This window comes from Mycteria americana, chromosome 21 (assembly GCF_035582795.1).
Source record: "Mycteria americana isolate JAX WOST 10 ecotype Jacksonville Zoo and Gardens chromosome 21, USCA_MyAme_1.0, whole genome shotgun sequence".
NCBI classification, from domain to species: Eukaryota; Metazoa; Chordata; class Aves; order Ciconiiformes; family Ciconiidae; genus Mycteria; species Mycteria americana.
In genome coordinates this window covers 3,445,836-3,473,831 of record NC_134385.1, presented here as the reverse complement: position 1 = coordinate 3,473,831, position 27,996 = coordinate 3,445,836, and the positions used below count along the sequence as shown (strand labels likewise).

The 27,996-nt window shown below is 61.0% G+C and overlaps 2 protein-coding genes across 5 annotated transcripts; one reads left to right on the top strand and one right to left on the bottom strand.

The window, feature by feature from the left end:
* Positions 1-19: 19 nt before the first annotated feature.
* On the top strand, positions 20-16,363 carry TRIT1 (tRNA isopentenyltransferase 1). Of its 2 annotated transcripts, XM_075522300.1 has the most exons (11): positions 27-259; positions 6,522-6,664; positions 7,134-7,230; positions 7,445-7,593; positions 8,485-8,627; positions 8,912-9,023; positions 9,592-9,704; positions 10,891-10,968; positions 12,738-12,847; positions 13,194-13,311; positions 15,749-16,363. In XM_075522300.1, the coding sequence occupies exons 1-11, from the start codon at positions 77-79 to the stop codon at positions 15,886-15,888; spliced, it is 1,386 nt and encodes a 461-aa protein (XP_075378415.1). In that variant the 5' UTR covers positions 27-76; the 3' UTR covers positions 15,889-16,363. The 2 variants fall into 2 exon arrangements, with proteins under 2 accessions (XP_075378416.1, XP_075378415.1); XM_075522301.1 differs by lacking the exon at positions 13,194-13,311 and having other exon boundaries at positions 20-259.
* A 5,366-nt stretch (positions 16,364-21,729) lies between these two features.
* LOC142419401 (CYFIP-related Rac1 interactor A-like) lies at positions 21,730-25,720 on the bottom strand. Of its 3 annotated transcripts, none has more exons than XM_075522361.1 (10): positions 25,651-25,720; positions 23,633-23,754; positions 23,450-23,555; positions 23,100-23,236; positions 22,841-22,918; positions 22,606-22,722; positions 22,416-22,495; positions 22,202-22,328; positions 21,909-21,979; positions 21,730-21,793 (listed from the first exon to the last, which is right to left on the bottom strand). In XM_075522361.1, the coding sequence occupies exons 1-10, from the start codon at positions 25,718-25,720 to the stop codon at positions 21,730-21,732; spliced, it is 972 nt and encodes a 323-aa protein (XP_075378476.1). The 3 variants fall into 3 exon arrangements, with proteins under 3 accessions (XP_075378476.1, XP_075378477.1, XP_075378475.1); XM_075522362.1 differs by lacking the exon at positions 25,651-25,720 and adding an exon at positions 24,262-24,388; XM_075522360.1 differs by lacking the exon at positions 25,651-25,720 and adding an exon at positions 24,262-24,334 and having other exon boundaries at positions 23,633-23,793.
* Positions 25,721-27,996: the final 2,276 nt, after the last annotated feature.

Genomic DNA, 27,996 nt, shown 5'->3' with positions numbered 1-27,996 from the left:
CGGCCCCGTCCACCCCGCGGGTGGCCCCGGCCCCGGCCCCGGCCCCGGCCCGCCCCCGTCCCGCCCGCCCGTCCCCATGGCAGCCGCCGGGCCGGGCCGGGCCATGGCGGCGGCCGCGCTCGGCCTGGGCCGGGTCCCGCCGCAGCCGCCGCGGCCGCTGGTGGTGATCCTCGGCGCTACCGGCACCGGCAAGTCGGCGCTGGCGCTGCAGCTCGGGCTGCGCCTCGGCGGGGAGATCGTCAGCGCCGACTCCATGCAGGTACGGCCGGGCCCGGCCTCCGGGGGCCCGGGGAGGCCGCGGGTAGGCCCGGCGGAGGCCGCGGCCGGCCGGGAGAGGCCGGGGATAATAGGCCCCGGAACCGGGAGACGCCGGGCCCCGGCCTGGGGCTCGGGGAGGGCCGCGGCTGGGCCCGGGGGAGGCCGCGGCCGGGGCCTGGGGCCCGGGGCCCGGGGAAGGCCGGAGCTGGGCCTGGGATCCCCGGCGGGGCCCTGGGCCTGGCTGGGGGTGTCTGCAGGCGGCCTGGCCTGGTACCGGGGGGGCAGTGGGACCTGGTCGGGGCCCGGAGAGGCCCAGCCCCAGGGGGTGCAGGCTGGGCTCCCCCGGGGACCCCAGGCCCCGTGGCCGGGTGCCTGCGGGGGACAGCCCCGGGGACGGATCCTGCCCACTGGGTACGCTCCCGGCGCAGGGGTGGCCTGGCGCTGGTGCCTCTGTCCTGGGGAGGGGACCAGGCGGCTGGCCGGGGTTCGGGGTGTTTTGGGTGATGTCCCCTCCTGTAACGTGTCCCCCAGCCGCAGGGCACGGCGTGGTTTGCGGCACTGGCAAGCCGTGGGCTCTGCACTCACCCACAGGGAGACGCGTACCCCTTTGCCGTCCCCGGACCCCACCGGGTCCCTGCGTTGTGCCTCGCATCCCGGCTGGGAGACCTGGCGAGGCAGCGGTGCTGGCTGGTGCCGTCTGTCCTTCCAGAGGCTGTTTTATGGACCTAGCATAAGCGAGGCTTTAACGTGGCAGCCGAACGCGAGCAAGCCCCTTCCCAGTCACCCAGCAAAGGGACACCGACAAGATACGGGAAAAAGTATTAAAAATTATATTTGCTACTTGCCAGTGACACTGGCTGTGGTCTCGTCTCTTACTGCAAGCGGTAGTGTGGAATCTATGGGTTGTACAGTCAGGGTCAGGAAACACCGAGGAACTGAGCCTCGTTTTTTTGGTCCTAATTGCGTTCAGCTACAAGAGCTTTGTCACAAGTTGTAGATTTCAGCCACCGCAGGGATTTTGTTATTGTTTAGCAAAATGTTTTTCTTCCTAATCAACACTTTCACTGTCTCTTTCTATGACACACGAACTTTCCATCAAGTTTAATGTTTAACGTATTTATTACGCTTTTTAAAAAGGTGTTTTCTACCAACAACACCCTTTGCCCTTTGTGCTGCTCAGAGATCGACTCTCGCTGTCCTGCAACCACCTCCTGGTTTCCTGCACCAGGCTGCCGATGCCGGTCACTGTTTGTATCCTAGAGAGCTAAATTTAAAAAACTACCTCTCCTGACTTTGGGGCAAGCAATCAGAAAGCTTTAATTTTATGGAATGTTTTCCTTAAGCTCTTGGGGAAAGAGTGTTTGAGGTCTGAGCTGAATTGACAAAATCCTGCAGGGGCAAAATGTTCACGTGAGGGGCGGAAGCTTTGTCCAGCGCTGCCTGATTGCGGGCAGCCGCCCTCCCGGCTGCCCGGCCCAGCCGTCGTGATCCACCAGACGCGTGCTCCCTAACGAAGGACCGGCGCTTCCATCTCGCTCTTCTCGAGCCCGGGGTGGGACTGCCTGCGGGCTGGTTTTCTCCGCAGACCCTCTCTGGGCTGGGGCGGCTTTTAGTCGGCTGCTGTTAAGTTTCCAAGGCGAGTTACTCTGCTGCAGCGGCCGCGTCAGAAATGTCTCTGAGCAGAGCTCAGCTGCTGTGGTTTTACTAGTACTGGCCTTCCTGATCCGAACAAGCCCTAGAGCTTTTGTTTGGTTATTTGTGCCCGTTTGCGTACTGTGAACGCTGAGGTTCTCGGACCTTGCAGTGACCGCCAGCCCAGCGTACAGCGGGCTTTAATATCAGGGAAAGGGCTGTTGACTTGAGCGATCCTGCGAATACGAGGCTCCTGCTGCATCCCGAGCTCTGCAGACGTGGCTGGAGCCGCCTGGCATGCTGCGGATTCTCATTTCACGCTGGTGGATGTTTTGAAGCATGTATTTTGTGCTCTGGTTGTTTCAGGTCCCACTACGGGAATGCGGGCGCTGGGAGGACTCTGGCTGCAGGCGCCCAATGGCATCCAGGCTCGAGTAGCTCTTGTCCTCCTTTCCTTTTAATCTCATTCTAGCGTGACTGTGGAGCGAGAGCCGAGCAGCTCCGCTACTTTTATCCCATAACGCAGCGTGCTTTCTGCGTGGCCTCTCGGGGCGGCGAGGCGGGGGAGCCCTGCCTCTCCACGGCCCGGCCGCCTGAAGGCACAGCCTCAAGCAGTTCACGTCTGCGCCTCCCCCACCACGCTCCACTAACCCCCGTGCCCCGCTTAGACGGCTGCAGCCAGCCAACTGGGTCTGCTTTCTTGCTGACTTTGTTCCCATGGAATATTGTCTCCCCGCTGCATATCCCTCTGCCACGCAGAGCTGGCTCCGGTGTCCTTGCGGAAGAGTCGCTGGGTTTTAAAACTCCCGTTGCTCATTCTCGACTGACAGCTGCCAGAGACCGTGTCGCCCTCAGCCCCCTCTGTCCATTCATCGCTGCGCCCCGTGCGGGCTCCGCGGAGCTCTGACAAATGCTGGCAGTGTTTTGGGCAGCTGCTGGAGCTGGAGCCAGGCTCGGGAAGGGGCCAGGGAGCCCCAAGCCCACCTGTTCCCCCACACAGGCACCCCTCTATCTCCAGGGCGTTTTTGTCATGGCTGTGGGTCGCTGTGGTCAAATTACAGACTTTACAGACTTAGCTGCTGCCTTCGTGCAGCTCAGGAGCTCTGGTTAATCTGATGGCCTCTTAATCTTTCTTTTTGTCCTTTCTGTTGCCGTTTGTCATCCCAGTGAGTTTCGTTTAGGGGTAAGTCATTCCCCGGGAAAGCCAGGCGGGATGAAGCCAGTCCTGTTTCTTCGTTCCTGGCTGAGCAGTGAGCGTGCAGCAATCCTGGTGCCAGCTTGCTGGAGGGCCCCGTCCGCTCCCGATCCCACTGTCCCTTCTGGATTTCACCCTTGGAAGTAGCGATGGAGTCCTTCTCCGGAGGCTGTTGTAGCACATTGGGTACATTTGCCAGTTAGCGTGCCAAGTCAGGACATCTTGAGAGTCTTTGCTGACATCCTTCTCATGGCAGGGATCGGAGCGGGGAGTGAATCGTGCTCTCCTTGCACCCTAGCTTGGTCTGGGTCCTCCATGCCCCTCTCCACTGGGAGATCCCTTGTGAAATCTTCGCACACTTCCCAGCCATAGGTGGCTTGGATGCGTCTGGGGTCCTCGTGCTGCACAGCCCTGATGTCACCTTCAATACTGCGCTCCCTGCACTCAGGGCAAGGACAGTGCCTTTCCCCCTCTTAGTGCAGGTGGGGACAAAGGGACAGAGTTTGGGATTGGGCATGAAACTGGCAGCAGAGCAAGGGTTTGGGAGAACCCAGCCTTCCCAGGCTGTGGGCTGAGGGTCCTCACAGGCACCGTTTCCTGAGGATTGCTGGTGTTTGTGTCTCCTGGCTCAGTTTCCCCACCCTTTAAAAGGGGAGATGGCACTGAACTTCCAGCAAAGCGCTGTGAGCCGTGGGGCTGACCTGCCTGGGGGTTTCAGCGGCAGAGGTGGGAGGACGTCGTCAAGGCTAAGCATCTTTAGTCCCCGGCTTGTATTTGGTGTCTCGGAGGCCTGCTGCTGCAGGCTGCCACTAATCTGTTTTGGGGCCTTAGAAAGCAACAAAGGCTTATCTGAGCCGCTTGCTGAAAATAGAAATGAGTGTCGGGAGGACGTCTCGGTGCGAGGCCCTGCCGACAGCCAGCTGGTGGAAACCTTCTCTGGGCTTTGCTGGGTGTGTGTAAAAGGCCGCCTTTGTTTCCTCCCAGCCCACACACTGACACCGCATTCCTCCTCCTCTTGTTGCCAGATATTCGGGGAGGCTCTCGGTGTTTAATCTCCAGGAGAACCTTGGGGGATTGGAGCCTGAACTGTAAACGCTGGCTCTGCCTGCGCAGGGCACTGGGAGCTCCCGGCTGCCTCCGAGCCTCCCCGTCAGCCCTCTGTATTGACGGTGATTTCAGGCAGACGAGTGGGAGTCGGAGGAGCTGGAGGGCTGGACTGGCCCTTGCCGGGGGAGAGAAGGCACTGAGCCAAAGCTCACCGAATTCAAAGGCTTTTGGTGCCGACTGGAGACTTGCGTTGAATGGTGCTGCTCAGCCTGGGCTGGGTAATGGAAGGGGATCAATAGGCTGCAGCCAGCCACGGGGCATGTTGGCAGAGAGCTGCCTCTTGGGCCTCTCCTCCTGTCTGCTCGCGGTCCCCTGGAGCCAGCTGGATTTCTGCAGGGCAGAAAGGAAGAGCATTTGGTTGCCCTCCCGCTCCCCCCTCGCTTCCTGCCCCTAGGCGAGCCTTTCTCCGCAGAGGGACTGGGAGCAGGGGCTGGCCCTCGCCCTCCAAGCCGCAAGTGCAAGAGTTAAGCAAGAGCCGGAGTGTCTGCCGGGCTGCAGCCGGTTCAGCCGCCCCAGCAGCTCGCATGACTGCTCCAGGCAGGGATCGGGCTTCCCTGCTCCACTAACCTCTGATCGTCCCTTGCTGCCGCTCTGTGCCTTCTGCCCATGGGTCACCTCTGTGTCACCTTGTCCTTCTGTCTGGGACCAGGGGAGGCAGTGGGTGGAGGCCGCAGTGCAGCCGGAGGCTTGGCAGCTTCTCAGAGGGGATTAGGGGGAAATTTGTTTCTGGAAGTCTGGTCCTCTGGCTGGGCTGGTTTCTGGGTGATGGAGGAGGAAATGAGTACAGCCATTTTCAGTCTCTCTCCCATCAGGCTAGTTTATCTCAAGCTGGGAGACTGCTCCGAGTGGGGAGGTGCTGAGAGCTAAACACATCCTCCCTGCGCCCGCGGCACGAAGCAGAGCCTTAGCCACCGCCTGGCACGGAGGGTGCTCAGTCCTTGGCGTGGCGCAGAGCTGGGCTGGACAGAAAGGCTTTATGTGCCCCACTGTGACCACGTGCCTGCTGCCAGCACCCTCGGGGTGAGGGTCCCTGCTCTGAGCCCTGTTTGTCTGCAGCTCTGCAGAGCCTCGCAGCACCCACTGACAGGCACGCCCGGGGCAGTGCCAGGGCACAGGGGCAGCCCACGCTGAGGAGGGTTGTGTTTGCGTGCCATGGGGAGCAGGGTGAGGAGCCTTCCTCCCTTCTCCGGGGTGAAAGATGCTCTCATCTGAAAGGGCTCTGCTCACTGGCCCCAGCCGAGCCGTGGCGATGGGAGACCAAGCTGAGGCGGCTCCAGTGCTTGCACTGCCTGGGTCTGCGGGCTGAGCTGTGGCTGTTGCTTTATGCAGCCTGGAGGGTGGATTTGGGCTGTGGCTCGGGTGCGTGCTTCTGGGATCGCAGGTTGCCTTGGCTCTTTACCAAGAATGCTCCCGAGCGGTTGGTTTGGGTGGCTTTTCTTTCTCTTCTGCTTTTAGCTGTCTAGCTGAGGGCCAGCATCTCTCGGCAGTGCTCTTCCTTCAAGGTTGTATATCCCAAACTCGAGATTGAAGACGCACCTCGAAGCAGCGAGATGCTGCTGGCTGCACTCACCAATGTCTCCTGGCACCTTGGTGCAGGACAGTGCCTCTTTTCCCCTAGGGTTGCTGGCCTGCACCGGTGGGTTTTGCTCCCCTCTGTACCTGACCAGCTCAGTGAGAGCAGGCAGCAGGCCAGGCTTTTAAGGTGTGAAGGAGCTGAGACCGTTTGTGTGTGTTTAGGAGGCTCCATGAAGTTGCGTGTCGCATCCAGAGAGATCTTTGTGTGTTACGGGAAGCAGTCATCCTTGTCCCCAAATGAGACTCGGTGCTGTGCTGGAGAGGGGTGTTTGGAGAGAGGCACACCTGAGCTTTTAGCTGGAATGGCAGCAGGTGGGGAGCCAGCAGCTTGGAGGCAGCCGCCCTTGTTGTTTCAGAGCTCTGTGCTTCGGAGCCAGGCTTGGTTGGTTACGCTGACCGGGCTCCAACACCGCTCTCTGATCGCTTGATCAGCCTTTCCATCTCTAACTGCAGGGTTATATCAGACCAGGAAAGCAGTTGTGAGCGGTCAGACTCACGGTTTGTCTCTCGTGGGCAGGAACAAACACTGGAGAGAGGCAGTTTGGCCCTGGCAGGAGCAGGCGTTGGCAAGATTCCTGCTGCCTCGCCTGAACGGGGCACGTGCCCCTGCCTGTGCTGCCTGCTTCTCCAGAGACCGGCGAGGGGCTTGGAGGGGTGATAGGGGCAGGCAGCGGCTGTGCGTGAGGGAAGGAGCGGTGGTCGGTGGGAGTTTCATGGGACGCAGAGGTGAGTGACATGCTCTTCTCTTCCCCAGGTGTACAAGGGCTTGGACATCATCACGAACAAGGTTTCTCCCCAGGAGCAGCGTCTATGCAGACACCACATGATCAGCTTTGTGGATCCTCTTGTCTCTAACTACACAGTGGTGGATTTCAGAGACAAAGCCGTGGCTCTGATATCCTTTCACGCTGCAGCCTGCCTGGCTGAGCAGATACCGACTTCCCCCCTCCACAGCCAGGCCTGCAAGAGAGATCAGTGTTTGCATCAGCCTTGGGCTCTCCGCGTTGCAACTAACTCCGGTTTTCAGAGGATACTGCTGGCGAGGGGGGCTTGGAGCTTCTTTTTCCCAACTAATGCTCAGGGCAGCCCCCCCTCAGGGCTGGCTGGGGAAGATCTTTGCTGCACTGCAACAGTGCTGAGCTGGGTATTGCCTGCCCTGGCAGTCCCTGGGTGTCCCTGAGGTTTGGTGGTAGCTGGCACAGGTAGCAGAGGATAGTGAGAGGTGAGGGACACCTGTAACCCTGACCTGCAGCCTCACTGGCTCCTTGGGTCTGGGAGAGTGGGGTCTGGGCCCCAGGCTGCCACTCCCCACAGCCCTCCCTCCCTGCCGTGCACCTCTGCTTTACGCTCCCTGACTGTGGCACATTGAAGATATCTTTGCCCGAGACAAGATCCCGATTGTTGTGGGAGGAACCAACTACTACATCGAGTCCCTGCTCTGGAAGGTCCTTATCAACACCAAGGTACCGTCGGGGGGCTGCGTATCCCTCTGGGAAAGGGTGAGCCCCATGTTTAGGGCAGGCTTCCTGCGACCAGGCACGGTGCTCTCCCTGTTAGAGTGGGGCCAGGAGAACCGAAAGCCCCTCATTCACCCTGTGGGTCTGGGAGATCATCTTGCTTGTGCTGGCCTTGCACATGGATGAGTGGCTCGGCTCAGGGCTGCCTTGTGCCCCACAGGAGAAGGCCAGCACGGCCCCCGGGCCGGTCACTGACAGGAAAGTGGAGCTGGAGCAGTTGGATGGTGTTGAGCTCCATCGCCGCCTGAGCCAGGTGGACCCAGAGATGGCGGCCAAGCTGCACCCCCACGACAAGCGCAAGGTGGCCAGGTGAGCTTGGCATGCCTGGGACGGGGGGTGCCAGGGCCCAGCACCCCTTCCCGAGGGAATTGTGTGTCTGGGAACACGGCAAGATGGGCTCTCCCATCCCGGGTGGGTGCTCCTAGCCTCTTAGCAAGGTGCTTGGGGACCTTGGAGCACTGGTGTTGGGGAGCTCTCCGGGATCTGAGACCTTTGGGCACGCGGCTTGAACTGCCTTTGGGGTCCAGGACAGCACATTGCTCCTGGCTTGTGTGCGCTGGGGCTGCTCCCGCTGCAGTGCCCCAGCAGCAGGGTTTATCTGGAGCTATTTAAAGAGCAAGCTGCCGTGCTGGCTGAGTAACATACCTGAGCTCTGTGGGAACAGCACGGCAGCAAGACCAGGCTTGCTGCTTTGGCGGGCCCATCCCAGCCGAGCCCTGGCCTGGAGGGGAGCAGAACGCCGCCCACCCCATTCGCACGGTGCAGGGGGACGGAGGGTTGGGCACCCCGCGCAGCTTCCTCCACCTCCCTGGCTGGGCTGGGCTGAGCTGGCAGTAATGCTTCACGGCATCGGCAACCGTTGCCCCTTCCCTGCAGCCCTGCCTGGCTGGAAAGGGCAGGGCTGGAGCCAGAACCCTGTCCCCTGCAGGGCTTGTCCTGGTGCCAGGCAGGAGTGGGCGGCTGTGCTCTGGGCTCCTTGGGTACCATCGCCGTGCTCTGCACTGCATTGCACCCCCAGGACCTGGGTGTGCTCGGGATGCCAGGCACGGGAGAGGGCAGAAACCTGCCCTCCCCCCACATGAGAGCGTTGGATCGCAGCAAGTGTCTGCGGTTCCCTTTGCTGAAGCCCCCAGGGCTGCTGGGGAAATGGAAAAGCTCATCCTCACCCAGCCTCTGAGCTCTGTCTGTCTCTGCTTACAGGAGCCTCCAAGTGTTTGAAGAGACGGGGATCCCCCATAGTGAAATCTTGCACCAGCAGCAGGAGGAGGAAGGTGGGGGACCCTTAGGGGGGCCCTTGAAATACCCACATTCCTGCATCCTGTGGCTCCATGCAGACCAGGCAGGTGAGAGTGGGCTTTGCAGAGGTCCTGGCTGGCTGAACATGGTGATGCGGTGTTAGGGCTGACTCCCTGCTCCTGCCCCAGCTCCTCCCTGAACCAGGCAGCAATTCTTTTGGCATCAGTGGGCATGACAGAGGACTCGCTCCCCTCGCCTGCTGGGCTCTGCCTTCTGCAGGTGGATCGGGAGGCTGGCAGTGCCGAACCGAGTCCTAGCACATTGTCCACTGTGGGCCTCCTGAGGGCACGGCTCTTGAGCGGCTGAGTGTGTCCAACTCTCCTCCTCCCAGCTCTGGACCAGCGGCTGGAGAAGCGGGTGGATGACATGCTGGCTGCGGGACTGCTGGAGGAGCTGCGGGACTTCCACCGACGCTACAACCAAAAGAAGGTGGCTGAGAACCGGTGGGTGAGAAGTCCTTTTCTGCTCCCAGTCCCACCTGCCAGACCCGTGCAGGGCCCGGACCAACTCCCTGCAGCAGCTCCGATGTGTCGCTGCTCCCAGCCCTCTCCTGGCAGTGCCTGCTCCTGCGGCAGGGCCGGCAGACGGGACGGGTGTCTGCCTCTGCGGGGGCACCATCAGCGGAGAGGTCTGAACCAGCCAGATCCTCCAGTGCTTCCTGGCCTTCCCTGCTAGAACCCAACCAGGGTTGGTCAAACAGCAAAGTCCCTGTGGGTCTCAGTGTTGAATTAATTTTGCCTGGACCATACCTGCCACGTGGTGACGTTTCCACTCGGTAAAAATTACTTGCTGCTGCCCGAGTGTTCGCACAGCAAAGCTGACATGGGCTGTCACTGAAGGCACCAGTCTGCATTCCTGGCTTGGCTTGTCCCCCAGCGCCGTGGGCTTGTGTCACCTGTGGGGGTCCTGCAGGGTGAGACACAGAGATCTGAGCTCTTATGGGGAGGGTTGAGGTCTCCCACTGTTCTGAAGGAGACTGCTTTGACCCCTGTCTCTTGTCTCATTCTCCAGGCAGGATTACCAGCACGGCATCTTCCAGTCCATCGGCTTCAAGGAGTTCCATGAGTACCTCATCAGTGAGGGGAATTGCTCACCTGAGACCAGTGCTTTGCTGCTGCAAAAAGGTGAGAGGAGTACCCTGCATGCCCTACGTCCCTCAGCCCCACGCAGCTCCAGGTGACACTGTGTAATGGTCTGAACCAAGCTCAAACCTTGGGGCAGGTCTTGAGCTGCCCTTTCTCTCTGCATTTTCCACATCTGCCAGCCCAGGGGGCCAGGGACTCCTTTTGCAATGCTTGGAGAGCATCTCTGAGCACACCCAGAGCAATTCCTCCCTCCCTTCCCCCAGGCCTCCTTGCAAGATGTAGCGGGCACGGCGTGATTTGGGATCTGGACCTGGTCCACCAGTGACCTGGGTGATGGGATCCCAGCTGGGATGTGAATGCTGCGGAGAACAGGGCTCCAAAAGGAGGAATGGAGCAGAACTCAGCATCTAGTTCAGCAGTAGCATGGTGGGAAGGGATCTGGGGATCTAGCAGATCACAGCATGTGTCAATAGCAAGGCGCTGTTCGATGGCACGTGTCATTCTGGAGTGTCTGGACTGATGCGCTGTTGTTAGAGGAGAGAGCTGCTCTGCTCCTCAGCACAGCGGAGGTCCCAGGTAGAGTCGGTCTGTGCCGAGGAGGGTTCAGTGCAAAGTGGAGATGGAGGCTCAGGAAACCACAGAAATGATAAAAGGCTGGAAAACAAGTCTGGTGCAGAAGGGTCTTGTTGTGTCTGCTCAAGAGACAATTACAGAGGGACACGATAAGTCCGGTACTAAATATTGAAAGGTTGTACAGTGGTAAACCATCCTCTGGGCCCACTTTGGGTAGGACAAGGAGTCCTAGGCTCCGTTTGTGCAGAGAAGTATTCAATTAGGCATTATGAGAGCAGTACAGCTCCTGAACAGATTATCTGACCGGCTAAAAGCTTCAGGGCTGAGGTTTTGGGCTCTTTCCACCCAGTGTTAATTCAAGGGCATTTGGGACACCTTGTCCAGCCCTTCTGTGCTGCCGCTGCCCCTACACTCTGTCTGGCAGGGCTTGGCTGCTTTGCTGTGATGACAACTTCTCACTGCTGGCTCGGAGACCTCCAGACTGACGGTAGAAATACTTCCCTTAAGTGAGCACGGTACCATCCAGCACAAACTTTAGCCTCGTGTGATTTGCTCGCACCGGAGCTGACAGCCTCTTCTCGCTCTGCTCCGAGCTCAGCTTGCAGCGTGGCACTGACTTTTGTTTTTATTTTTTATTCCCTCTGTTTCAAAGGGATCCAGGCCCTGAAACAAGTGACCAAGAAATATGCCCGGAGACAGAACAAGTGGGTCCGAAACCGCTTCCTGAGACGTAAGTCCTCTCTTCCTGCCCTGCCTCGTCATCCCTGTTCTCGCATCTCTTCTCATCCCTCTCCTTGGCGCATCCCCTGCTCCCTGCTCAGGAGAGGAGCGGTGGCTCCTCTGCTTCGGGGCAGCGTCTGTTTTGGGGGACGTGAGTCCGGCAGAGATCAGATGATCCTGCCTGGATTCTTCTGGCTGGCCCAGGCTGCCCTGGCTCTGCGGGTGTCTGCTGCTGGCCAGATCCCGCCAGGATCCACCCACCAGGCTCTGCCCTGATTGCAACCCGAACACATGGGAGGGAGAGCAGCCGCTCGGTCCTCCTGAGACACTGCACCCAGCACTGCCCATGTTTATCTTGCCCACAGCCCATCTGCCCAGACACTCAGGAAGCCAGCTCCTTGCTGCTTCCCCTGTACCCCTGGCTGCCTGTCAAGGGGCAGATCTTCCCCTCCCAACAGAAGTGCCATCAGGACGGCTAATACCCCAACAACAAAGCAAGCAAAGGCTCAGCCCCATGGTGGGCAGCAGTAGATGATGAAGGCTGCAGCATCCCTGCAGCCTATCCTGCCGACAGCTCCCGAGGGGCTCGGGAAGCGGGTGCCAAGCACTGTCCCTCTCCCCACGCACCCACATGTGCTCCCTGTGCAGGGCGAAAAGCCCAGTTGACAGCTGCCCTTCAGATTAGGAGCAGGAGCCCACTGGCTGCTCTTAGCCTGGGCTGTGCTCACTGCGGTGGCAAGGAGCCAGCAGGACTTCCCCGTCCCAGCCCCAGCCTTGGAGCAGGGCCAGCAGCAGCAGCTGGGAGCCGGGCACTTGTTGAAAGGTGCTTGGTAGGGGCAAAAAAAACAATTAAAAAAAAAAAAAAAAACGGCAGGGAGAAACTTGAGTCAAAAGACGGGCTTTGAATGGGGTGCAAGAGCTTTCCTGGAGCCCTGTGCTTGGTGGCTGTGGCTCACCTTTCTGGTGGCAGGTGTGCTTCAGATCAGGCCTGTTGGGAGCTTGTTTGTGGTTACAGCAATAAAAAGCAGCACCTGCTGGAGACTGGCACGCAGCAGCCTTTGATGGCTTTGTCTGAGCGGGGCCGTGTGCCCGATGTCTGCAGGCAGGTGAGCCGCGGCAGGGCAGCGACGTCGCCGGAGGGAGTGGGTGCTCTCTGATTGCAGCTGTCTCGCCCTGGCTGGGCTGCAGTGAGCACCCCGTGCCCTCGCGCTGGGCTGGGGGAGGCCGAAGGGGTGGCTTTGAAACCGTGCCTTGCCAAGCCGAGGCATTAGTAAAGCATCTCCCACCGTGGCCTGCTGCTGTGAGCCGGGAGTGTTGACCCCTGCAGCCGCACAAGCAATTATGGCTCTGAGTGGGAACCTGCACCCGCAGATTCCTCATCCAGGCTCCATGCCTGCATCTCCTTGTAAGCTTTGTGCGATGGCTTTGTGCCTTTTGATCTTCTGCGGCCTCCTGTGGACCACGGCTGTGATGAAGTGTTCGCTGTTACGATGGGCTGTCGGTGTGCTTGGATTTCCTAATGCTGTCCTGAAGGCAGACAACCATGAAGATGCTTGCTTGAGGTCTTAGGTGTTCTTGCTCTTTGCGAGGGTGCTGCCCTCCAAGCTGAGATCTCTGGTAATTTTGGCTCTGGAAAGGCTGGTGCCATTTGCTTCTGAACTCTAAAGGACAGCTAGGTAGGAAGGAGCAGATCCCCCCGGTCGCAGCGTAGCCCCGTGGGTGCTGGGACATGATTCTGGGGAGGTTCTGGTGATGACCTGCCTTTCTGTGTCTCCGTAGGTCCCGGGCCCAACGTGCCCCCGGTGTATGGCTTGGAGGTGTCTGATCTCTTGCGGTGGGAGGAGGATGTGCTGAAACCTGCTCTGGAGATTGTGGAGAGCTTCATCCAGGTACTGGGTAACTGGAGTTAACACGTGAGCCGTGGCTGAGAAGCCAACTTCTTGGTAGTCTCCAGGCCCCATAACTTGACACTTAGTCTCTCCCATGAGCAGGGCTGTCTGCGTACATGTCCAGCCTTGGGCTTTCCTTGCAGTGGCAGAGGGTTGTTGTCTAAGCTGAAAATTTCTCCTAATGCCCAGCACTCTGCATGTCTTGCATGGCAAAACTGCAGCATCTGTCCTGCTAACCTTAGCGTCTGGGTATGGCAAGTTCAGAGCCCAAACTCTACCAAAGTGAACACAGCCAAGCAAATTTTTATAGTATAGAAAGCAATTTGAGGCATTATTTAATCTACAGGGACGTGAGCCCCCAGCAGAGCCTGTGAAGATGGAGTATGATGTAAACGAGAACAAACGGAGTCATCACGTGTGTGAGCTCTGCGACAGAGTCATCATCGGGGACAGGGAGTGGGCAGGTAGGATCCGGCAAGGGGGAGAGGAGAGGACCTGGGAGGGGGCACAGCGAGCGCAGTTATGCGGAGGGATGGAGCGAGGCAGTTCTCCGGAGCAGAGCAGCTTCCTTGGCTGTCTCCGCTTGGCCGGATGACCCTCAGCACATGATCTTGGGCTTTCAAGGATTGTTTACAGCCCGTGTATGAAAGCAGCCATTTGCAGGCCCAGAGGGGATGCAGGAGCTGTGCCACAGCAGCCATCTGTCGGGCTTCCCCCCCTTCCCCGGCACCCAGTAAACACTGCTGCTCTCTGCCGTCACGCCAGACGTGGGGATCTATACGTAGCATCAAACCTCAGAGCTGTCTGTGTTTAGTCAGGGCTGCTGGTCCTTTCCAGCACTTCAGATACTTTGTCAAAAAGCACAGAACAAATTTGTTTCTTCTAAAATTTTGTTGTGTAAAATGAAAGTTTCTTAATGTTTTTAAGAGCTCAGTTTTGCTCCAATATCTCCTATTTGTGTGTTGTTTTTTTAAAAAAAAGTGTTCCTAGCTGTAATGGTAATAGAAAGGGATTTTCTATTTTCAATAGACTTACTTTAAAAGAGCTCAGTTGGAATCAGATTAACTCAGTGAATTTATCTGTGCTGTGAGGCTCATGCTGAGAACCAGAAACAAAAAGTAGTGGAGAAACTGGCTGCAGAAATGGAACTGGTAAATCTCCGTGTGTTGCCCACATGCATTATATGCAGACACAACGCAAAGATAAATTTCTCAGGTCGTTGGTCGTCGGATTTGAACGGGTCGCTTATTCCTATTGAGCCAGGGAACTGCTGAAAGCAAAGATGGAAGTTGGCTCAGAATAGGAAGCTTATTGTAGTAAGATCAGTTTGTAAGTGTAGTTGTTATTTTAGCCAGTCTCAGCTTGGAGGTGCTTTGAAAGAGCTCTATCTACTCCAGAACTAGAAGACTCTGAAAACTATCAGGGTCCGTGCCATCCTTCCAGGTCCGGCAAGTTTTGTGACCGAGTGGCAACTCCTGAAGATCCCCCCAAACACTACAGCTGCAGCTCCATCCCTACTCTCGGGATGTCATCCCAAATTCTGATAGATGATGACAATACCTTTCTCAACCAAGACCAGCTGTTGTTCTCTGCATCCAGCTGAATTTGGCTCAAATCTCCAGATGGTGGGAGAAAAATGGTCCAAAACCTGGGTGTTACTTGTAACTGCAAAATGTAAAAGCTCAAAGGGAAGTGAAAACAGTAGTGGAAGCTGAGTCAATCTGCAATCTGGTCTGTTTTCTTAACTCAAGTTGCAGATAGTTCTGAGAACTGCTTCCCAGTTACCCCACTGGCTCTGGAAGATTTTAAGATTTTATCTAATTTTACAATTTGTATGGACTTAAAAGAGCACACCTCCCCAGACAGCAGCAGAAATCAGTGCTGCTTCCAGCCACTATACGCTTTGGTGTTGCTTGCGACAAATTGTAAGAGGTGAGGCTTTATTTCAAGCTGAGGGTGACCCTACAGCATTGTGATAAAGCAGCAGCTTTGCATGTAATTCCATCCTTTGGCAGAAAAGGATGACTGGAAAACACCTGAGGGCCTTGATTCAGTGAGCACATACCCTTGTTTAATTAAGGCCCTGCTTGAAAAGTTTGCTGCTTTAATTGCTGCTCTGATCTCTTGGAAATAGCAAAACCACCCTGCTAAGATAGTACATTGGTCTGGTTAGACAAAGCGCCTTCTACTTAGATAATACCACCGATACAGGAGGTTTTACTGTCCTCAACTATGTGATTTCAAACAGAAATGCAGCTCCTGCTGCCCTGCTGTGTCAGTACAAGTTGCAACCTTGGGATTATGCCTCCGTTCCCGTCCGACTCCTGCTGAAGTGCTCCCGTAGCTGGGGGCCTTGCCCTGGAGTTATGCAAAAGCATAATTATGCTCCGGGCTCCATCCCTATCCGCTCTGTAGATGTACAGGATATCCCCAGTGCTGTGGTGCAGGCATCTAGGCTTACAAATGATCCTGGCAGCGCTCCATGGGGTGGCGGATAGTTGCACAACCTTGCCTGCACCCTGCAATGTGCCGCCTCTTTGGTAACACTTTCCTTTCTCCCGTCCTCCTGGCGTCGTGTCTCGGTTGGGAGCAGACTTGTTGGGAGAGTTGGATCCTGACGATCTGGAGTCTTCTGCATATACTGAGCCAGGTTTTTTCCCTCTCCCAGTCCTTCCTGTGGTCAGGAGACGGCTTGGAAGGGTTGTCCCCCTCTGAGCCCCCATAGTTTGGCCTAGAAGTGTCCTGAGAAATGACCAGGGCAGGGCTTGGGAGTTCACTTTTCTGCGGGAATGAATTGTGTGGGAGGATGGGAAGGGAGAGTGCTCTGCACCGCGCGGGAGGATCGGGTCGAGTGTTTCCAAGTTCCCCAGAGTTAAATGCTCTGTTTGCCTCTTCCTCCAGCTCACACACGATCCAAATCCCACCTGCACCATCTGAAGAAGAGAAGGAAGCTGGAGGCCGCCAGCCGTGCTGCAGAGACTGAGGGGGACAGTGGGGGCACAGAGACCTCGGGCGAGGACAGCAGCTTGCCTTTGCCGTAGGCCTGCAAAGCAGCTGGCGAAGGGGAACAGCCGCGCTTCCACCTGTACGGCGAGGAAGCGACTTAGTCCTGGGTGGCCTTGAACCGAAGGAGCTGAGTCATTTTTTTCGGGATGAGGCAGGTGTGTAAGTGACAGCCAAAGGCCGTCGGCTGCATCAGATCCTCTTCATGTGGCCTCATCGCGCCGTGTTCCCATGCTTCCCCAGCCCTGCCTGGAAGGGGCTGGGCCCCGGGGCAAGGCTGCTGGGAGCATCCTCCCATGCCAAGCGTTAATTCCTGCCAGAGACGCAGCATTATCCTTGGAATGATTGAGCCGATCCTGCTGGCATGCGAACGTGTCATTCTCAGAGACAGAAACACCCTGCACTCCTCCAGCTTGGCCAGGAGTGCAACTCGGGAGCTGAGTGAGCTCTTACTGCCTTTATTGTGGAGAGGATATTTTTTTTCTTTTATATGGAAATAAAGTTGCAAGATTATTGTGGGTTCCCCTCCCTATTAACAAGCGCAGTTTTCTTGCTCTCTGTTCCCACCTGGCCCAGGTTCCCTGCTCTGGGCACAGGGCAGGACATCCAGACCTGGTTCCTTCTTCCAGTCACCTTTTCTGCGGCTCCTGAGGGAGCTGAGCAGATGTTCTCAGCTTGGTGGAGGCAGGCTAATCCCTATGCACATAGCAGGTGCAGAAGGAGCTGGCACCTGTTAAACAGGAACTTGGAAATGATCTCATCAAGTTTGCAACAGATGAGTCTGTCCTAGTTAAAGCTGAATTCCCGGGGGTTTACACTGTGGTTTGGCAGTGGGAACTGGCCCCACATTTGAATCCGAGTTGCTGAGCAGCAAATTCCTTGTGCCGCGTCCGCTAGGCAGTTGGTCTCCGCAGCGTCGTTCCTGGAGGATGCGAGTGCCGTCTGCGCCACCGCGCTTCCCGGCGTGCCGCTCTGGGTGAAACCGGGAGGGCCTTTTCCAGGGCATTTGGGATTCTCCCGGCAAATGTGACCAAGACAGTTCCTCCTGGGAAGGTTTTGGGGTGGTAGAGCGCAGTTTTTTCCTTCAGCTGCTTGCGATACACCATGTGGCAAGAGCCATCTCTTGGGGCTCAGCCTGCAAGGGGAAGGGCTACGTGGGCAGGTCTGCTATCGCAGGCTCTGGAGATGCCCGCTCTGCTGGGGATTAGGTTAAACCTCCAGTTTGTGTTCCTCAGCGTTGAATTATTTCTGTAATGTTCCATGGGGTGGCTGCCTTGGGCTGTTTGATAGGGGCGTGGGGTGGCTTGGGAGCTCGGACTGAAGGGAATATTGCAAGGAAGAGCTGGGAATCTGGGTTGGCTTTTCTCTGCCAGCATTGGGCAGAGCTGGGCATCAGCTTTGAAATGCTGGGCACCGCGTTTGTGTTGCTGGGTCTGTCTGCAGCGCCAGCTGAACCTCTTCTCGAGCCCAGACTTGTTTGCCATCCATGCTGACTCAAGCGTACGTGGATACGGGCTCAGCCCAGCACTGGAGCACATGGCCAAGGGGTCACGGCGTGGAACCGCGTTCTCCTAGCCTGGGTGGGTGAGATGCAGGTGAGGCCGGGTGTAAAGCCCCGTTCGCTGCTGATGTGCTGAGCGTGGTCTTCTGATAGACAGCAGGGACGTGTTGAGTCATCTCGCCAGGCCAGGCTGGGATCATCGGGGCAGCGCTGTGAATGAGGGGTGGGATTATCTGCTCTGTCTCCGGAGTGCAGGCAGATGACCATACTCTTAGAAATGGATTTAATATCCTTAATCGGTTTAATATGAACTTTGTTATCCCCACAGATAAATGTTATTCCTCTACCGCAATAGCTGCTAGCCTGCCTGTTCTGTTCAAGAGCCTGCTCCTAACAGGCTGTGCTGCAGCCGCTGTCGGGCAGGGTCTCCCAGGCCTTCCCCCTGCTCCGTGCCGCCCGCTGCAGTGCCTTGTTTTGAGGGTAGCAGCTCCCAGGTGTCCCAGGAGAACGGAGGTCTGTCATACTTGCTTGTTCATGCTGTGGCCAGACTGGGAAATGGAAGGTGGAAGCACGCCCTGATCCTGCCAGCAGCAAGAAGCAGGTGAGTTTGCTTTCTCGGAGAGGTAGGGCAATGAGGCACAGGTTTTTATTTATGCAGAGCCAGGGCCAGCGTCTTGGTGACGATTTGCTCTCCAAGGAAGAAGCCTGTGTCTGTTTTACCTCTGCTGTTTGAAGGACTCAAGGCAGGGACGGGGATCGAGCTCCTGGCAAGGGTCGCACCGGTTCCTGGCGCCGGCACGGGTTGTTGAGCTCCTGTTCCTCTTGCCCTGGGCCCTGCCCGCTCCCTGGCCTCCTGCAGAAGGGACAAACAATGCGAAATTGCTCTCCGGTCCGGCCAGGACTCGCTGAGAAAGTTGTTGTGGTCTCAGGTTTCAGGCTGCTGTCAGTGCTGAGAGGTTTGGGGATGGGGAATGGCACTTCGCTCCATCTGCCCTCCGCTAATCCCCAGACAAACGCAGCTCTTCCATCTGTGCAGCCGGAGCCGCCAAGCGCATCACACCAGCCACTTAATCTAAATGGCTTTGGCCAAAGATAAGGTCATTAATTACACTGGGATTAGAAAACAGTACAGGCCTGGCGTGGCTTGGCTCGCCATCAGTTAAAGTCCTCGCCGCCCTGCCCCGGCTGCGCGCTGCAGCTGGAGAGCTTGAGGTGGAAGAGACCCGTGCCCTCGCTGACGGGTCGTCGTCCCTGCGGCGCTGCCTGTCCTTGGAGGAGTCCCCTCACCCGGGCGCTGGTGTTTCGGCACGGCGCTGGGGTGGGCTCCTGTCCCCGGCCACCGGCAGGGCTGGGTGCCGGGTGGAGTTGGTGATGCAGGTCCCAGGGGACACCCCTGGGACACCCCTGGGAGGAGTGCACGCACCATGGCACCCAGTGCAGCCCGAATCCTTGCGGCCGGCAGCAAGAGATACACGGGCAGCATCCCGCCGTCTGCATCCCCATCACTTACTGCCTCCAGCCTTCACCCGTCCCTTCTATGACACCACGTCAAGCTTGGCCCCGACTTGCTGCCCGCACGGGAAGGTGGGGCTGGCCAAGCCCCACTGCTCTTGCTTGCAGCCACCATCCCCGGAGCTCAAAGCGGCCAAAGCCCCTTTGCTGATCTCCAGTGTCTGTCCGTGATATTCGAGGACTTGCGTTTACTTCTGTTTCCTCCACCTTTTGGTTCCCTTTTCCTACCATGTTTTGGCTGTAAAATGCTCCGATCTGCTCATCCTGCAGGGAATTTCTCATCCGTGTGGTGCTGGGGTGGGATGTGCCACCTGCTCTGCCCCGCACGGTGCTGCGCTGGGGACAGCCAGGGCTGAAGCCACGTTTCGACGGACGCAGCGTGAGTTTGGCCTCAGCCCTCCCCTGGTAAGGAAGAGGCAGCACCGCGGGGTCCGAGGGGGGATGTTGCGGGTGGCCGGGCTGCGGCTCTGTGCCAGTAGCCGGCCGGCACCGGGGGCACCGGGGCACAGCTGCCATCTCGCCCGGCACCGGTGACCAGCTGGTGTCCGTGCCCATGTTCACTGGTGGGTTTAAAGGGTCTGGCTGTCCCTTAGCTCCCGTTGGAGGTCCTGGGTGGTGATGCTGTCCCGGCCTTTCCTGCCCCAGTTCCCACACTGTGGGGACGATCCTGCCCCGGTGCCTTGGACGGGCTGGGGACCATCTGGGGGATGGCGTCACCTGGGGATGGCGGCTCCGGCAGACACGTGGCAGCTGCAGCCACCGAACGGAGCCACGTCCTGGCATCATCTTCAGTTTCCAGGTGGGATCATCGTGCCATGGAGCACCGGGGAGATTTAACGAAGCCCTGGCTGATGGGCTCGGTGGAAGGGAGCCCTCAGGGTCTGCTTGGGGATGGCAGGGCTGGTGGGCAAAGATAACTAATGGGGAAACTGAGGCACGGCTGGTGCATGGAGTTGCTCTGAGAGCTGCCGGAGCTGGGAGCAGGGCAGGGCGTTTCAGATCCCATGGCCCATCCGGTGCCTCGGCAGCATTTCGGGCAGGCTGTGGGGAAGCTGTGTCGCAAGAGCCTAAAAATAAAAGGAGCTGTTGGCCGAGGTTGTGCAATAGCGTGTGCGTCCCGCGCCACGCGGGAGTTTGGTGGCTTTGGCGGCAAAGCCCGGCTGTGCGCGGCCGGATCCTGGCCCCAGGCCCGGGAAATGCCGGTATCTGAAGGGGTGGAGGCTGCCAGATCTTTCCCCCTCTTTGTCCCCTTCTTGTGCTGCCCGCGAGTCCCTGGGGCTGCCATGGTTGGGGGGTGCTGGTGGGTGCTGGTGGGTGCCCATGAAGGTTTGGGGACTGAGCCGGGCTGCGGTGGGCGGGTGCGCAGGATGGGTGTCCCCACATTGGCACCCTGAGCGATTCACTGCGGGGGGGGGGGGGGGGGGGGGAGGATCGGGAGCCCAGGGGGGTGCGGGGACCCTCCCCACGCGCCCTCCAGCACACCCCCGAGGCAGCGGTTGTCTCCCATTACACAGGTGGGGAAACTGAGGCACGTGCACGCCACCCTGGCGTCACCCACACGCAGGGTGCCCGTTGTCCCCTGGCGGGGCGGGGGCCGTGCGGGGCAGCAAGGGGGGGGCGGCGGTGCTGGCGGGAAAGGCCGCGGGAAGGAGAGCACGGGCGGGCTGGCGGGACACCAAACCCCGGGGACGCGGCCCCGTGCCCCGGGAGCGTGGCCGTGGCGGGGGGAGCCCTGGGCTGTCCCCGGGGGGGGTGATGCGGCCCCCGCCAAGCGCTGCCGCGGGGCCCTGCGCTGCCGGGGGCTGCGGGTGGGGGGCCGGGGGCGAGTGGGTCCCCCCACGGTGGGGCCGGCAGGAAGGGGGGGGGGGGGACACTGTTTTGTCACGGTGTCACAGGGCCATCTGCTGGCAAAGGTACGAGCCCCGTGGCAGCCCGCCATAGCCTCCAGCAGCCTCCCAGTCCTCCCAGTCTGCTGCTGTTGGGGCACTGGGACAGGAGGGTGCCCTGCATGGGCTGGCTCGGGGGCAGCCGGGGGGGGCGGCCCCACCATGGGGGGGGCACCCTGGGCCGTGGTCCCTCCGGGAGCTCCTGGTCACCGGCAGCGTCATCACGCTGGGGCTGAGACATGGCTGGGAGATGGGTCCCCAGGGCATCGTGGAGGGGGACGTGGCCTCTGGGGGGGGTCAGTCCCCGGGGTGTCACGGACGGGGCCCCGGGACCCTCGAGGGCCGGGCACGGTGACCCGAGTGCCTCCAGCCGGCGTGGCGTGGGATGGGACGCAGCAGAGACAGCCCCGCTCCGGCCACGAACAGATTAAATGTCATTTTATTTCACACCCAAAAAAAAAAATGTAGAAAAGAAGAGGTGAGTGGAGATTTAATTGCTCATATTAAAAATCTACCAGGTGAGACTGAACCATTTCCACCAGAGTCAGTGCGGATCTGCAGGGATGTTTATTCCTCCTCCTCCGCAGCCAGATGCTCGGGGACGAGGATGGGGACGGGGTGACACTTGCCCCTTTCCCCCCTCCCCAAGGTGGCCCTGTGCCACGGGCGCTCGCTGTCACCGGCCCCATCGGCGCATCCCTGCCCGGGTCCATCCTGCCCGGCCCCAGCACCGCCGGCGCGGTGTCCCCGTGGTGCCACCCGCACCGTGTGTCCAGTAATTGGGTGCTGATTTGGGGGGCTGGGAAGGGGGGCAGGAGCGCGTGGTGGGGTGGCCTTGGGCCGTTTCGATTTTTGTTTTGTATTTCTGCGTCTTTCTTATTGTCCCTTTTCCCTCTGTACAAAATGAGCGGTATGGTCATGGGCGTAGGTGACACGGTGACGTGCGTGAGGTCGGGGTGGCTCTGGTGGCCGCCCCGTGCTCACTGCAGCAGGGCCCGGATCTGTTTGGACGTGGTGTCGTCGTTGAGGTGCCGAGTGGTGTACCTGGGCGGAGGGGGGACGGTCACCCCGCGGCACCCAACCCGCTCCACCGCCGCCATCCCACAGCACTGGTGGGGGATGCCAGGTCCCCCCCGTGTCCCCTGGTCCCCCGGCTCACCTCAGTGCATTCAGGAGCCCCTCGGTGCTGGTTGAGGGTTGGTCTTTTAAGACTTTGATGCAGCCTTTCATCTGGTGGGGGGAGTGAGAGAGGCAGTGAGCGCCTGGACGTGCCCTGGGGGGCTGCTCCCCTTCCTCCCCATCCTCCTCCTCGGTGCTCGAGAGGGATGAGTTCCCCTCTGGACCAGCTCAGAGAGAGATGTCCCCACAGGGGACGTCCAGGGAGAGGGACCCCCAGGCATCACAGCTGCATTGGGATGAGCGGGACAGCTGTGACCCCCCGCGGCCACTCACATCGATCTTGGAGGTCTTCGCGAAGGCCCCCACGGGGTGGACGTGGTCATAGAGGATGATGACGCCGACCATCACCCGCATGCAGAAGAGGAGGGTCTCGGTGTTGGTGAAGCGGCTCCGGTACTCCCTGCGCCAGGAGAGGGGCTGGCTGAGCCCGGGCGGGCGGCAGAGGGACCCCGGCACCGAGATGCCACCCCCCGTGCGGGGTACTCACGGGGTCTCCAGCATCACCCTGCAGACGCAGGCCATGGTGCTCAGGCAGTCGGTCGTGTCCTCGATCGGGAGGGTCTTGTTCTGAAACCCAACAGATCCTGGCTGCCGTTTTCCCCTCCTGACCCCCGCATGGTGCTGGGGCCGGAGGGGGGCTTCCCCCTGCCTCGAGGGTCCCCCCCGGCCTCGCTCACCTCCGAGACGAACTTGGTGGTGGCATTGCTGAGCGTTTTGAGCATGGGGGTGGCCTCAGCGTAGAAGAGGGACATCCTGTTGGCCATCTCGTTGTTCACCTCGCTCTCCGCGTCCAGCTGTGGGTGGGACGATGGGGGCCGTTGGGGTGGCCGACCCCCCCTGAGCCTTCCCCAGTCCTGTGGCCCCCCGGGGGACGCCATCCCGGAGCTGGGGGGAACGGCATTGTCCTCTCACCTGCAGGTTGTTAATGCGATTTCGGCTGATGGTCCTTCTGTAGTAGCTGAAGTCGTTCTGGATGGCGGGGTTGGTCATCTGCGGAGGGGCGTCCCGCGTTAGGGGCCGGGGTGGGGGCCGCTGCCGGCTCGGTGTGCCCGGGGTGAGCCTCAGGGGTCCCAAGGGACTATGCTGGCTCGCAGCTTTCGCACGGTCCCAGTGTGGGGACCCCGCGGCCCCCCCCCAGCCCTCGTCCCACCCGGGGGGCACGGGGAGGTACCTTGAGCTCATCGAAGCTGAGGGTGAAGTGAAGGATCTCGGCAAACTGTTTGGCTAAGGCTTGCTCCCGCTCGAGGTGCTGCGTTGGGGCGTACGGGGGGCTGGTGAGGGCCTCCAGCAGGCTCCGTAGGGCGTTCTCTGGGGATGAAGCACCGCTGATCCCCCCCCTGCTCCCGTGCACCTCCCCAGCCCCGGCTGGGGAAACTGAGGCACGGGGCAGCACAGCATCCGCACCTGAGCACACCCCATGGCCAGGGCTCCCCCCAACCTGCCCCGTTCCTGCACCTGGGCAGGGATGCGGGATGCAACGGGGGGATGTGGGCAAGGGGGACGGGGGCTCGGGGCGCTCACCCAGCCGCAGGGAGAACTCGTAGAAGCGCTTCAGCTTGGCGACGAGGGGGCAGACGGCGCTCCAGGCCCTCTCCTGCAGCCGCAGGTCCCCGGGGTTTTGGATGGCCTGTGGGGAGGAGAGCACCAGCGCTTGTCCCAAGCCACGGTGGGTGGGTGGGCAGCGGGCGCCAGGGCTGCACCCACCTCTCGGATCTCCTGCCCAGCGCCCGTGTAGGACTGCAGCTCAGCCAGGATGGCCTGCGCCTCCTCCAGCACGGCGTTCACCTGGTTCCACACCGCCGTCTCGGCCTCCGTCGGCTGCGCATCTGCAGGGCAGCACCCCGGGGAGAGAAACCCGGAGGGCTCTGAGCGGGGCCCCGGGTGGCGAGAGCCGGAGTGGGGTACCAGCACCCCAACCCACAGCTCTCCCGCCAGCCCACAGCCCTTCCTGGCGGGTTTCTCCCCCCAGTCCATCTCCTTGCCCGAGCTCGAGCCAAGCCGTGGAGGGGGGGGCAGGTGGGGGTGAGTCCTGGCTGCCCTGCGACCATGGTCCTGCTCACGGGGGTCCCCGAGCAGCCCCCAGCCCCGGGCTGGCCCCAGCAGGCTGCAAACTGTCCCGGGGAAGAGGTGCGGAGCGATAGCCCCTGGCCATGGGTCTGCCCCGGCGGCCACGGCCCCCCTTCCCAGGGAGACCCCCGGACGGCGAGGTGGAGGGGAGGACGTCTGGGATGGGCGCGATGCGATGGGTGACGGGTACGAGAACTCAAAATGGCGTGGATGTGGAACTCAGAATAAGTACGAAACAAAAAAGGAAAATAAAAATCCCATCTCACTTTCAAAGTCAAGGAAAAAATTAGGGCCTTGGTCAAGTTCGTTATAAGTCAACACTTTAAGAAGGTTCCCCATGTGAAACCTGCAAGAGAAGAAACAAGAGGAAAAAAGCATGATGGTGAGGTGGTGCTCGGGGAAGAGGTGCTGGGCTGCGGGCAGCGGCCGGCAGTGGCCAGAGCCCCCGTCCTCCCCGCGCTGCTCCCCGGGGGCTCGAGGCACTCCCGGCCGGCCGGCGGTGACCCCGCGGCTGCTCCCGGCCCCGGGGCTGCAGCCTCTTCCCCCCCACCCCGATGGTGATGAGCGCTGGCGGATGGGGTGATGGAGAGGAAGGAGCGAAGGGAGGAGAGAGCCGCCGGGCTCCGGCAAGGAGGGCAAAGCGGTGAGCGAGTCCCCGAAATCTTGGCTACGGGCGTCCCCCCCCTCTAGCTGCGGAGCCAGCCCCGAAACGGGGGGTCCTGGGGAGCCCCCCCCAGCCCTGTCCCCATGCCGGGGGGCTGCGGAGGGGGCTGGAGGCAGGCGAAGGCTGTGCTGCCTCAAAGGACCCGCGAGGATCTGGGAAGGTCCCTCGCTGTGGGAGCAGGGTGGCTGTGTGACCCCAGCCCCGGCTATTTTGGGATGTGCCGGTGCCGGAGGCGGTGCGGTGAGCTGCGCACGGCCTCTCCCCGCCGGGGCCGGGGCCGGGGCCAGGGCGAGCGGTTGCTGCTGCATTATTTTTACCCTCCTCGCTCTTGCTCTGAGCTGTGCCCCGGGAGGAAGGGGTGGAGAGGGAGGAAGGGGGGGGCCACAGGGCTGTGCCGGGTCTGGCACCCCGCCGTGGTGGCCGCCATCTCCCGTATGCCCCCGCGTCCAGCCCGGGAGGTCCACGAGCCGTGGTCTCCTGGCCCAGTTAGCCCAGGCCAGTGGGAAGCTGGGGCAGGTCCCCCGGGCTGGACTGGGGTGCCTAAGCCCTGTCCCTTGGGCGCAGGCTGCGATCAGGCAGGGCAGGCGGCACGGATCCTTCCCTCCTCCTTCCCTGGCATCCCTGGCCTCCAGGCTGTCCCCGCCGTGGCAGTGGCAGGGGACGTGCCACATGGCCACCCGATGCCATCGACTCTTAACGACAGCGGGCGCGTGCCTTAGGTCCTCGTGGGCCAGGTCCTGCTGCTGGGACGTATCCTGCATCCCCGCCACTCGGCTGGGGACATCTCCCCGCGCTGCCAGGGATGGGGCATCTTTCGGGGTCCCGCTCCCCTGCCCCACTCAGCCCTTTGCAGGGCACGTCCAGGGCTGCCCCAGGGTGCCTGGGGACACGGGGCTGCTCGGGGACACCGTGCCTGTCCCCATATTCCGGAGAGCAGCCGCGGCGGCGGCCCCGGCCCCCTCCCCACGCCCGCCCTGCTCACGGGACTTACTTTCAAAATCCAGGAAAAAATGAGGACAGTTTTCTAAATCTTTGCCCAATACCTTTATCAGGTTGCCCATGGCCAGCAGACCTGAGCGAGAGAAACAGAACAGAGTGGAACAGCACCGGCACCGCTGGCCGGACACCCCGGCACGTCTGAGCCCCCACTGCCGCCGCTGCCGCAGCACCTACCTGTGCCCGTCCCGCCAGGCTCTGCACCCCACGGCCCCGCTGTCCTCAGCCCACACCCTCCCAGCCGGGGCACACGGGTGTGAGCATCCGCTGAAATGTGGCGGCTCTCCCCGGCACTTCTGCCGCTGCCGTTTGCCGAGGCGGGGAGGGAGGGAAGCGGGGCGCGGGTTTGCGAGCGTCACGCTTCCTGTGGGCGCCCCTGGCCGCGCTGCCTCCCCCAGCACGCCCCGGTTCCCCTGCCCCGGCCACCCGCTCTCGGCTGGAGGACAGGGGGCTGCCCCAGGTGACCCCCGTGGGGTGGTGCCAGTTCCCCTGGGTGACAGGGCTGGGCACCCCCGTGGACAGGGGAAGACCCCAATTGGGATTTCTGCCCCACAGACCCGGTTTGGGGGCCTGGCGCCTGTGTCGGAGCATCCCACCCACCCCGCGGCCACGGCCACGGGTCCTTACCTCGGTGCCCGGTGCGGCGGCGGTGGCTACGGCAGGAGCAGGGGCTGTGCCACCTGCCTGGATCACTTCATGGGCCGGCAGGAACCTGCGGGCAGGAGGGCGAGAGGGTCAGGCCACCCCGCCGGGCACCTCCCCACCCCGGGGACCCACTAGTGGGCGACCAGGCGGGCAAGCGCGGTGGAACGCTGGCTCCCCCCGCCCCGGCTCACAGCCCCGCACGCCACCGCCGGCCTTCACCTTATTTGCCTCAATTATTTTTGTATTGCCAGCAGCCGGTGTTGCCGGGAGCTCACCAGGCAGCGGCTGAGCATCCCCTTCCCTCCGCACCTCTCGGGGGACCAGCCAGCTCGGGGACAACCCCGGGGCCAAGCCGTCTGTCCCCGTCCTCCTTGGAGAGGCCGAGACCCCCTGGGATGACTTTCCCGGTGCCCCCGGCCGGGTTTGCTCTTTTCCGTGCGTTACGTGAAGACCCCTTTACGCTGCTGATGAGCTGCAACCCAAATCCCGCAGGCACCGGGATGCTCCCCTGGTTCCCCCACCCCCCATGTTTCCTACGGGGATGTGGGGGGGTCGGGGTTGGCCCCGTGGTGTTAGCGGGCTCTGGGAAGCAGCCGCAGGATTCAGCAGGTTGTAATTAAGCGCTTGGGTTTAATTAACACGGCTGGGGAGGGGAGAGGGAGAGCTGGAGGAGGCGGCAGCGGCAGGGAGGGATGGGGCGGCCTCGTGCCTGGGATGGGGCTGCTGCCCCCCAGCCCAGTGCTCCCCGCTCAGCCCCAGCGCAGCCCCTCGGCATCAACAGTGATGGCTCTGCCTTCCTCCTCCTCCTCCTCCTCCTCCTCCTGGGCCCAGTAGGCAATGGCTTTACACTGGGGCTCCATGGGATGCACCAGCCCAACGCCGAAGCGCAAGCTGCTTTGGGGGAGCCAGGGCACCCAGGTTCCCCACAGCACACCCCTGCCTCAGTTTCCCCACGTGTGTTGGGTGCTTGTATCCTGTGGTGGGGCATAAAGATGCCCAGGGCTGCCCTGGCGCAGTGACCCCCGGGGTCCGTCCCACTGGGTGCTCGGGTGTTTTGGAGGGGTGCTGGGCCCCGTGGGGTGGTGCTGGGGGGGCCCTGGGTGCCCCAGGCAGCCGGCTGGGTGGGAGACTCGCGCCCGCTCCGCTCAGGGATTTGCATAAATGCTGTGATCGGCGTGCGGGCATCCTCATGCCCGCGCCACGGTTGTCCTTGACGGGCGACTTGGGGCTGGGATTTGTCACTGCTGAACTCTGCCTGTGCCCAGGAAGGGGGCACAGTCGTGTCCCCGTGGTCCCCGGCACGCGGACGCCCTGGCACGAGACCTGAGCCGTGGCATGGTGGTTCGGTGCCGGGTGGGAGGATGGGGATCACCGCAGCCCCCCCCAGCCTGGCAGGGCATCTCTGCTTGGGGTTCAGTGCCTGATTTGCACCGTTTCCAGGTGCTACGCCCCATGGTGGCCCTCGGCCCTGGGAGCCACGGCACGTCCCCCCCCGGGTGGCTCTTGAGGAGGGCGAGGGGCTCCCTCCACCACGGGCTGCCCGTCGCCACGATGCCAAACCGGGGGAACCGCGCACCCCAAATCCACCAGGAAAGACGCCCCATCCCGGGAGCGCTCTCTCGGAGGGGTGCGCTGCTGGAGGAGGGCTGCCCGCGAGGGGCGCGGGGCTGGAGGCAGCGGGGTGTCCCCCGCCAGC